We start from the raw sequence: 10,709 nt of genomic DNA, 5'->3' as shown, positions 1-10,709 counted from the left end.
TGGTCCATCGTGAGCAACCCTCAAAGCCCGGGTGGCGTAACAGGTGACGGAGGGGACGTGAAGCACTGGCGGGGCACGCGAGCTCGCGTTCACCTTCAGAGATCTGTCCCACCCCGGTGCCCTGCGAGTCCGGGACAGGGAGACCTGGGGAGGGGTGTTCGGGTCACCAAAGATAGCAGCCATCTGAAAGGCTAGAAATACTCGGTACTTTTCAAATCTAAAAAGAAACTCACTGACGGCGGTTACTGATGATGCTTAAGATTTCATGGGGTGTGGGTGGAGAGCTGAGTGTCGGCGACTCTGCCTCTCTTGAGATTCAGAATCCGGACACCGGAAAAGAATAGCTTGGGGAAGAAAAAAAACAAAGTAGATTCCTGGGAACCAGGAAGGAAGAATCTGTCAGGAAAATTCAAAGCTACAGAGAAACCGAAGAGACAGAACACAATGAGAAGTACGCACAAAGCCAGTGGGAAGGGGAGGCTGAATCCACAGAGACAAAATGAAAGCTGGAGACTCCAGGGGACCCAAAGGAGAAATGCAGTGGTGAAACAGACAGCGGTGGTTGTGACCCGCAGGGCGAGTACAGGATTCTGTTCCCACAGGTGTCCTTCGACAGGCACAGCTGGTGAGTGACGCTGGTGCAAGAGGCCACCGCATCCCTGGGGAGAGTGCTTGGTCGGATGCCATGCTGGGAAGGGCAGATTGTGCGAAGCCAGAGCACAGAGCAGCTGCAGGCTGGCTTCTCCGCAGGGCCCACGGTGCTGCCCTCCAACAGTGATTAGGCGAGAGACAGCCAGGGGAGACAGTCACGGTGGGAGAGTGGGCATGAGAGAGACCTCCTGAGGGCCCTGCCCCTGTGATGAGGGAGGAGGCCCAGCCTGAGTAGCTCTGCATTTGAAAGACACAGCACTAGAGCCCTTGTCTTAGTCCCACTGCCTGCTGGTGCTGCATGGATCTGGCATCTGACTGCCTGTTTTAATCTACCAGGGTAAGCAGGAACAGACACATTTTGAAGCGTCCCAGAATTGTAGATCCTGGAAGAAAACCAGGCATTCAAAAGCATAGAGGAATTTCCTCTTCTGTGAGTGTGCATGCCCTCCCCGTTTTTCTTCTTTCACTTCCTCTTTCTTTTTTTTGTTTTTTGAGACAGGGTCTCACTATGTAGTGGAGACTGACCTGGAACTCACTGTGTAGCCCAGGCTGGTCTCGAACTCACAGCGATCCTCCTGCCTCAGCCTCCCGAGTGCTGGGATTACAGGCGTGCACCACCAAGCCTGGCAGCTCTCTCTTTTTATTGGGGTTTGGGATATTTCCTTGACCTTTTCCTTGCTTTTCTTTCTTTTACTTGTTCCTTTAAATTTTCTCCTTTATTTTTATTCTCCATAACTTTTTCTTTTATTTTCTATTTCTCATCAATTTTTTCTGTCACCTTTACCTAATTCCATAAACACCCTTCTACTCTCCAGTAAGATCCTTTGTACCACTTCTCTCTCCTTTTCATATCATATAGGTTAGATTTCATATTTTTCCTTTTGCTTTTTCTGTTCCCAAGCCCTGTGTCTTTACTAGTATAACCATAAAGCTTTACTAATCTTTCAATAGTTAACTGTAAAATTACTGTTGAGTTCTCTTCTACCACTAGTGGGGCACTGTACCATTAGCACTTGGTACATGTCAGCTGTAAGTAAATACTGGGTGGTCTTAATGTTTAAGGTATAACTGTCAATTTCTTAACCAGTGATGAGGAACATGATTGGTTCTTCGGGTATATTAATATCCAATTTGCCTTAGAGGATACTACTGTAGTTGATTTGTTTGATAACTCTTGCTGTTAATGGTTTCTTTCTGTGAGCCAACACCTAGATTACCTTTGTGACATTAATAACCCTAGGGTACATTCACCAAGAAGTCAGTGCTGGACCAATTTCCCTGCATCGTCCACTGTCAAATTAACAGAGGTGGTTGAATCTTGGGGCAGAAGCAAAGGACTACCAGTAGCAATGGCCTAGGTACACCCCTGAAAGTGACTGAAGACATCTCTTTACAGTAGTATTTCATTTCATGAATTTAACTCTTTCCATGATTCTGGTCCCTACCCAAATTGGAATTTCTCCATAAGGTCAATATTGAACCCAACTATGGAATTTGATTTGGTTCTTGTCCAATTTGGTTTGAGACCAGAATCCTGGAAATAATTAAGTTCATAAAGTAAGGTACCACTGTACTAGCAATGAAGTCTTTACACTCCAAGCATCCACAATTGTCAGCACAAAACAAAAAACATAACAACAACAAAAACCAACAGAAACATGAGAAGACCAGGCAACAATGCCTCCCCAAACTCCCAACCTCCACAAGCCAATGTGAGGGAGGTGAGGGGGAGAGCAGCATAAACCACACACCTGAATTACTCAAATGCCTAACAGAGGTTAGAAACAGATCAAAGAGGTACTCCGTGGGATCACAGAGGATGTTAACTAAACAGATAATGAAAGAAATAATCATAATGACCGGGAAGTTTTCAGAAGACACAAATAAAAAGTTAGCTTAGCTAAACAAAACAACACAAAACACGAATGACCAATTTAACAAAGAATTAGAGACTATGAAAAGATTTCAATCAGAAATACATGAGATTAATATCTATGTTGAAATTATGGGTAGCAAAAGCGACCAGTAGGAGAACAAAACTTCAAAACTGAAAGACGAAAGACTTAAAAAACCCACAAATATACTTTAAAAGCTATGTTTTAAAAAATGCATTGTACTAAACTAAAGTCAAGATGGATCAAATATCTAAACATTAGAATAGAAGAAATCTGCTGGAAGACAAAACAGGTGTAGGCAGACAGTTACGGAACAAAACCCCGTTCACATAAGACATAAAATGCCAAGAGTCAACAAATTGAATCACATAAAATTAAAAACCTTCTGCACAGCAAAGGAAATCACTAACAGAATGAAGAGAAAACCTATACCTACTCCTCAGAGAGAAGACTGATAATCTACAATATATAAAACATTTAACAAGGCCGGGGACTTTCAAAGTCCCAAGTTCAATGCCTGGTACCAAAAAACAAAACAAAACAACAGCCCCCCACCACAAAAAAACCCTCCAAAAAAAATAAAATAAGACTCTTCCACCAAATTTGAAGACCCAATTAAAAAAACAGGCATCTGGGCTGGGGATTTGGCTGACTGGTATTGCGCCTTCCTGGCAATCTCTAGGTCCTGAGTTCAATTCCTGGTACCGGACACTTCTCAGATGAAGAAATACAAATGGCCAATAAATAACATGAAAAAATGTTCAATACTTCTGGCCAATTGAGAAATGCAAATTAAAACACTGAGATTCCCTCTCAGTCCAGAAAGAATGGCTGTCATCAAGAAATCAACCAATGACAAATGCTGGAGAGGCTGGTGTGTTCCCAAAACAGTTAAAGACACTATGACAGTGACACACGGATACCTATACATAAAGCAGCACAACCGTAACAGCTAAATCTTGGAAGCAGCACACAATGGAGTGCTACTCTGCCATCAAGAAAGACAGACTAGATCCAGTTCTAGGAAAACAGGAGCACCTTGAAACCATAACGTTAAGTGAAGCAAATCGGACACATAAGCTAAATATTTCACGGTTCCTTTTACATGAGAATCCCAATATATAAAGTGCAAATTAAAAGACGGGCAATAGGAAAGAGCAAGATGGGTCGCTGGCATATGGGAAGAGAACCAAGACAGGACAGGAAGGGAAGTGAGGCTAAAACACAAAGGGAGGACTGCGATTATCGTGTACTATCCCTGCCTTTTTAAAAAATACATGCGGTATATCACGTCTCTACACGACACAGCATCCACGAGCTGCAAGGGATGGGGAGACGATTAAAAAGGAGGACGACATGTTATGCACACGTCCCAACTCCCTGTGATGAGCGAGGTCACGGTTTACTATACACATGTAATGATGCAAATGTAATTTAACAAAGATTTCATCGCAAGGGCGGAGAGCTAGAAAGGCCCCAATTTCAGGGCTGAATCGGGACTGGGCCATGGCTGTGCCATCAGGTATGCGATACTCTGAAACCGTGAATCGCTTCTGCTTTTAGCAACACTTCAGCTCTTAACTCAGAGCCCTTTGCGGCAGTCACAGCTGTCAACTCCCTCTCTGTGGCAACAGGGCTGACCCCAGACCGACCCGTTCGGAAGGGGTGTGTGTGACAACAACACAAGCAAAGCCGTGTTCCTCTGGCTGCCCTGGCACCGACTCTGCCCCACACCCCCACAGCGCAGTCACCTGGACTCCGCCTGGGCCAACCCTCAGCATTTAAGTGGAATGAGGCGAGGCCCGCAGGGTGTCTGCTAAAACTCCCGGGTGATGCTAGTGAGCAGCAGCCAGGGTCAAGAACTAATCTACTGAACTTCATGATCAGGAGGATACAAATGCTTTCTTCACAAATATTCCCATAGTTTGGCAGCTTGCTAATTCACAAGGCTAAGTCACAACACTCAAGCCCACCTCTAACCAAAGTGAATCGGCGTTGCCAAACAAATTTCTTTTCCATAACATGGAAGTCCTTTGTGACTTCATAGGGACAATACAATCCTATTCTGAGTCAGTGACTCACACTTTACTACCCCCTTCTCATTAATTAGAAAACAACTGCCTGGCACAATTAGCTTCCAAATAAGATCTACCTGTTGGTGACAATGCAGCTGTGGACAGACCAACAGAACCGGTGATAATGAGGCCAGATACTTGCTTGTTGTGACATTAGGCAAGCTAAATGAGCCACAGGCTGCCGCAGCCTCAGTTTCCTTACAGGTGGAAACAGATTTGGCCTCGGAACTTCACAGGCTGCTGTGATAATCAAACATGAATGTGCTATGAAAAAGACCAAGCACACACGAAAGTAAGGTGGCGGGTGATGTAACGCAGCTGCTCTGTCTCCCCACGATATGTAACAGGTTCACACACGGTATATTTCTTCCGAAATGGACTGAGAGCTATCATACACATGCTTCACTAACCCTGCAGGCATACAGGGTAGAAAACCTCATTGGCTAGGGATAATGAAAGCCATACTTCTGAAAATAGTCTAGGTACAGAGAAGCTTACCTTTGAAGCCAGTGAGAAACTCAGAGAAACAGAGCTCTCAGGGAGACTAGAGTTAATATGCACTGTGAACCTGCCTGTTAGTGACAGAGTGTTCTTACTACCTGACATTTCCAACCAGAATCTGTTCCCCCAAACTGCAGGGCTGAACACTTTCTAGGAAGAACTTTAATGAGTCTTGGGATGAGCAGCTGATACCAACAGCCAAAATGCATTTTCGCATCACAAGCTTTTCATATAGCTCTTAGTGCTAACATGTGAAGGACAATATAAACTAAAAACCTAACAAGTTTTACGATCCAGCCCCAGCTATGGGCTTGTTCCTTTTCTCTGGAACACAGGTCTCTGTAGAGAGGTGTGACTATCAAGATTTCCAGAGTTATCTGGTGATCTTTTTCTTGATCTCAGTTCTTCAGGAGGATTTGATGCATCAAAATTCATCAGGCTGTCCATTTAGGGTTACTGACTTCTCTTTAGTATACTATACTATAATTTAAAAGTTTGCTCCCCTCGAAAAAGCAGGCCTAGGAAAGGACAACTTGGAATAGATGGCATTTCTGTGCACTGAACGTGAGTGGAGAACTCGATGAAGGGAACTTGGGGGTGCTCGTGGTTAGGAGAGAGGGGAGTCACTGCCAGAGGAGGAAGAGAAGTTCACCATGGAAACACGGATGAGTCACGAGCGGGGGACAAGCCAGCCCTACCCAATCACCCAGACGCTGCAAGTGCCAGGAGGTCCTGTACTTACTTGTCAATACTGGATTTGGTGTCCGCAATCTTGTTGAGGCTGGATATCTTGAATCCATAGGCGTTGCCTCTTTGGCCCTTATTCATATAATTTCCAAAGGCCAAAACCACCTCTAACAATTGCTTGAGGGCACCACTCCTAAACACCTCTTCTGAGCCAGAACGGATTGCTTCAAGACCACATAAAAACACAGTTATTACAACCGAGACTTGCAGTGATACCTGTCCTAAAGTCACACTCCATAACAGAGATCAAAGGTGTCAGGCCCAGTGCTTAGACTGCTCGGGGTAGTACCCTGAAAACACCTACACTGTAAGCAGAGGAGTGTGGGAGCCACAGTGGTTAGAGAGCCACAGGCCGCTGCAGACTGCTTAAATGTATAGCACAGCAATTCCACTCACAAATCCCTTTGCAAACGCTCATTTGTCTGGTGTTTCCATCGTTTTACTGATGGAGAATTGGTCAAATTTGGGACATGTTTATGGCTCAAGGCGTCACAAAGGATTGGAGCTCCAGTAGCTCTGATCCTGGCTCACACTCAGGAGCTGTGTTTTTTGGTGGCCTTGGCTATAAAAGCCTCAATTCTACTTTTGGAAAAATCGAGAAAGGGCCTCTTGCAAGAAAGCTAATTACAGGTTATTTGTGTTGCGGTCAGATTAATCTCTGAGCTACACAAGAGGTCAAAAGCCCAGCCCAGCAGGAGAGCCTGGGACCTGTGCCAGCTCTCACAAAAGTCCACGCTAAGCCGACAGGCCGAGTGCAGACCGTAACATTTCCAGAGATTTCCAGCAGAAAGTCACCAAGGGCCTGTTCTCTGTGAGCACCTGGACGTCACTGAGTGAGCACTGGACAAACGGCCAGCGCCGGCTTTACCTTCCACTTTGGGTTTCACTTCTGCCACGCGCTCTGCAAACTTCTTTTTGAAGTACAGTGACTGCAGTCTTTGCTGGTAATGATTAATCCTACAAGAGCAAGCACGGATGGATTAAGGTTCACTCAATGCGACAGCCCATCTCTGACCGATACCAGGCATGTGGGTAAATGCCCCAGACCCTGAGCACCAACCAGGGAATGGAGAGCCCGCTGCTGTCACCACAGCCACTCCCTTCCCAGAGAGTGGCGGACACAGAGGGACAATGGGAAGACTCCATACTACTGCAGATGCAGGACAGTTTCCTATGCTGCTTCTAAGTTTAACTTTTCACAAAATGTGGCTTTCGGCAAAACTACAAAGACTTGTCTCCAGTATCACCCACCGCAGCCTGCTGCCCTCTCATCAGCGCCCCTCAGGGCTGGCAAGCTCTGCCTTCCCAGAGGGCGACTAGAGGGCACAGGGGCACATGCAGCCTTTGAGCACTGCAGAGCTGAGCTGCTCTTTCTGCTCAGCGTTACCCTGGGCATTCCCGGTATCAACGCCCGACCCAACCCGCTTAGCGTGAATGCCTCAGCCCAGCAGGACCAGGTATCAGGCCCTCCCTTAAAACTGCGGCACATAACCCAGCAGATCTGTGCAGCACGGACGCTCCTCCAATCCCTCATTGCTCTGAGTTTCCTCTTGTCAGCAGATGCAAGAGAACGTTTCCCTCCCTACGGCCCCTTCCGGCGGGGCTTCGAGGACAATGGGCACAAAGCTCTGGGTGCTTAGGAGGTGGTAGCTCTTTCAGATGGCCACTTGCCCATCTACTCTGAGGGGGACGGGTGCACTTGTCAGCACTTCAAAGCCATCCTCTGTTCCACAGCAGTGTGTAAAACGGCAAGTGGGGACGGGACAACAGCAACAGCACCATGAGTCTGCACATGGCAGCGGTAGACAGCTGCGTTCGCCGTGGCTGCATTCACGGGCCTCTGGTGGGTCACAAGTTTCAGGACTACTGGCCCCTCTCTAATACAGAATCGGTTTGCTAGGCTTGGACTGGCGGAGACCCAGCTCACATGCCAAGCCCGATACAGCGCCGTAGCTGCCCGGGGCTATCCGGAGAAGGGTTCTGAGCTCGCCAGGGCTCTGGGAGGAATGCCACAACTGATTAGTGAGGGCTACATGCACCCCGACTTCACATGCACACCCTGGCTGTTCACTCATACGGGCTCGAGGCTGACAACTCAGAGTCTGTCTTTTCTTTCTCCTTCAGTTTTGTCACACTGGAAGCTACTCCAAGAAATCAAAGTGAGAAGGGGAATGGAAGTTAGGGTCCCATAAGGCCACAGCACAGAAATGAGGAGGCCCAGAGACACCGTGCGGTGCTGGCTCACAGCCCAGGGTGAGAACTCACAAAAGCAGATAGTCCAATTCTACACAACTCAGACTTGAGAAGATTTAGAATCTAAAAATGTTTTAAGGTAAACAAATGCGAACTGCAAGTTTAACTTTCTTAGGAAGGTAAGGGCTTCCTTCATCTCCAGCGTCTTCCAACTCACCGGCTCATCTCGAAAAGGAATCGGTCAGCCTTGGCCATCCGATCCAGTTCATGTTTGTGCTCCTCCAGCAGGTCTATGTCACCTTTTTCAGGAACAAACTTCAGAAGCTAAACAGCAGACATTAAAGCCAAAGTTTATAACTTACATTTCCACAGGACATTTTCATGCATTCAGCTCATTTGTCCCAAGATGCAATCTTAACTTTTGAATTATAAACTCTGCTCACAGGTGATAAAGACATAACGGGAATGACTGAATGTTTACATTTGTACTTGAAAGGAGTTAAGCTGGTCTACAGCTCATTTCTGGCACCTCTCAAGCACGAACTGGGGGAGTTTTCCTCCAGCACCCACTCTGTGCCGACCACGAGGAACTTCAGAGGCGGACACTTGTTGGAAGACATGACCGGGGGCCGGTGGGATTCGGCGGTTTACCCAGGATTACAAAGTGAGCCGTGCAAGTGTTAGAAATAGAACTCAGGCCTCTGACGCCCAGGGCTGTGCCGTCTGCTGTTACATCGTGACTGGATGAATGATGCCACTGCACTTCACTCGATTTTCTTAGTTTTCCACTTACCTAACTCCATCTAACGGATCCAGGTAGAGAGGAATGAGAACACTGCTACGGGACCTGATGTGTTTGATTTCACATTTCACTTTGGAGGACGAAACGAGCAGAGCATAAAAAGAAGTAGCAACAGTATTTAAAGTGGAAAAAGTACTTCTGAACCTGTCTGATTTCAAGATACACACGTTTGCGAACGAACTCGCGGGGATATGCATACACGCTTTTCCCCATCAAATGCCCCGAATGCTCAGATCCTCTGTGGGATTCCTGCTGGCACCGGGTGCATGGTCCTTTAGCAGGTCTACAAAGTTCTGCTGGACTGAACCGCTTAACAGTTTACCCCAGCATCGCTTGGGCAGTGCATTTGTTTGGATACTCACTGTCCCCAGTGTCACTCGGGCAGGTGTCATTTCAACCAGTTGATTTTGTATTGAATAACTTGTTCTTTTTATATTTCTTGTTATATTATCTTATATAAATTATAAAAAGCATGCAATGTTTGGTCATCCTGTATAAGTAATTGGACTGGAGAGTGGTTACTGGTGGGCCTTGGAGAAGGCAGTGTAGATGCCGCCAACAAAGAAGGAAGTGGAAACAGAAAAGGGGCAGGAGGAATTACCGGCAGTGGTACGGGGTCGGAAACACGTCTGACGTGGTGGTGCGCACACTGGGCCCGGGGCCCAGGACGGGCAGCAGAACATCTACACCAGAAGAGTAGCTGGTAATGACAGCGGGAGGAGTAGGACTGGGCAAGAGCAGGCAGCAGTAATGGCCTTGCAAGAAGTTGTCTTTAGGGCTGGGGATTTAGCTCAGTGGTACCACGCCTACCTTGCAAGCACAAGGGCCTGAGTTTGATCCCCAGTACCAAACAAAGAAAAAAAAAAAGAACTGCCAGGTGTGGTGGCGTACCCCTGTCATCCCAGCACTCGGGAGGCTGAGGCAGGAGGATGGCTGTGAGTTAGACACCAGCCTGGGCTACACAGTGAGTTCCAGGTCAGTCTCAACTACATAGTGAGACCCTGTCTCAAAAAGCCAAAAAAAAAAAAAAAAGAAGTAGTTGTCTTTATTTTGGGGTCACACACACAGAGTACCTTAACATTTGTACGTAAAGGAGCGAGTGACTGCGCTTTCAGAATAAAGAATTAGAAGGGATCAAAATTGATAGGAGAGCATGACAAGGTAGCTGCTGCAGTGACTAAGGGACAGGTGAGGAATCCTGGGCTCAGCACGGATGAGGATGAGCTCTGGGGCTGTGTGGGAGGTTGAGGCGTACTAGCCTGAGGTGTAATGGGTAAACTGTGAGAAATGAAACAAGAGTCACAGGTGAGGCCTGGGCTCAGGGTCAGACAGCAGCACGCAGCGTGTTTAGCAGGGAAACCAGGAAGAAGACGTGAGAGGTGGGGTGGGAAGGAGAAAATGAGCCAGTGCTGGAAATAGTCCGCAGAGAACCAAACGGTGACTTCTCACAGGCAGCTGGACAGGTGGGTCTGAAACCTTAAAGAGATCGTCACACTACTGGCTTTGGTTGTAGGAGGGATGCATGGATGTGAGTGAGACGACAGAGAAACTGTCCAGAGGAAAAAGCAGTGGAGAAGAGGGACCATCGGAGGAGGGCACGGTGTCACAGCAGAGCCAGTGGCCGTCAGAGGCCACAGAGCACCGAGAAACCCAGAGACACCAATGGCAAAGGGGCCCCTGGCTCTGCCGAAAGGCAAGTTGTGAGTGTCCTCAGCTTTAGGGATGGGAATGAAGAGGAAGTGAGTGAGGACAACTTTTCACGAGCCTCAGCTGCAGTGAAGAGACAGGACAGTAGGTGTGCGTGTGTGTGTGTGTGTGTGCGTGTGTGTGTGTGTGTGTGCGTGT

The 10,709-nt window shown here is 47.3% G+C and overlaps 1 protein-coding gene across 8 annotated transcripts in view; it reads right to left on the bottom strand.

The window, feature by feature from the left end:
• Daam1 (dishevelled associated activator of morphogenesis 1) overlaps positions 1–10,709 on the bottom strand; it is a 167,160-nt gene that overhangs the window by 12,254 nt on the left and 144,197 nt on the right. For all 8 annotated transcript variants that reach the window (XM_010611204.3, XM_010611205.3, XM_010611197.3 and 5 more), the window contains 3 exons: positions 8,280–8,386; positions 6,738–6,826; positions 5,865–6,033 (listed from right to left, as the gene is read on the bottom strand). In XM_010611204.3, coding sequence (XP_010609506.1) covers positions 5,865–6,033; positions 6,738–6,826; positions 8,280–8,386 — 365 coding nt within the window. The remainder of the gene's footprint in view (positions 1–5,864; positions 6,034–6,737; positions 6,827–8,279; positions 8,387–10,709) is intronic.

Source organism: Fukomys damarensis, unplaced genomic scaffold (genome assembly GCF_012274545.1).
Source record: "Fukomys damarensis isolate Sample0158 unplaced genomic scaffold, DMR_v1.0_HiC HiC_scaffold_21, whole genome shotgun sequence".
Taxonomy (NCBI): Eukaryota; Metazoa; Chordata; class Mammalia; order Rodentia; family Bathyergidae; genus Fukomys; species Fukomys damarensis.
This window is presented reverse-complemented; position numbering and strand designations above follow the sequence as displayed.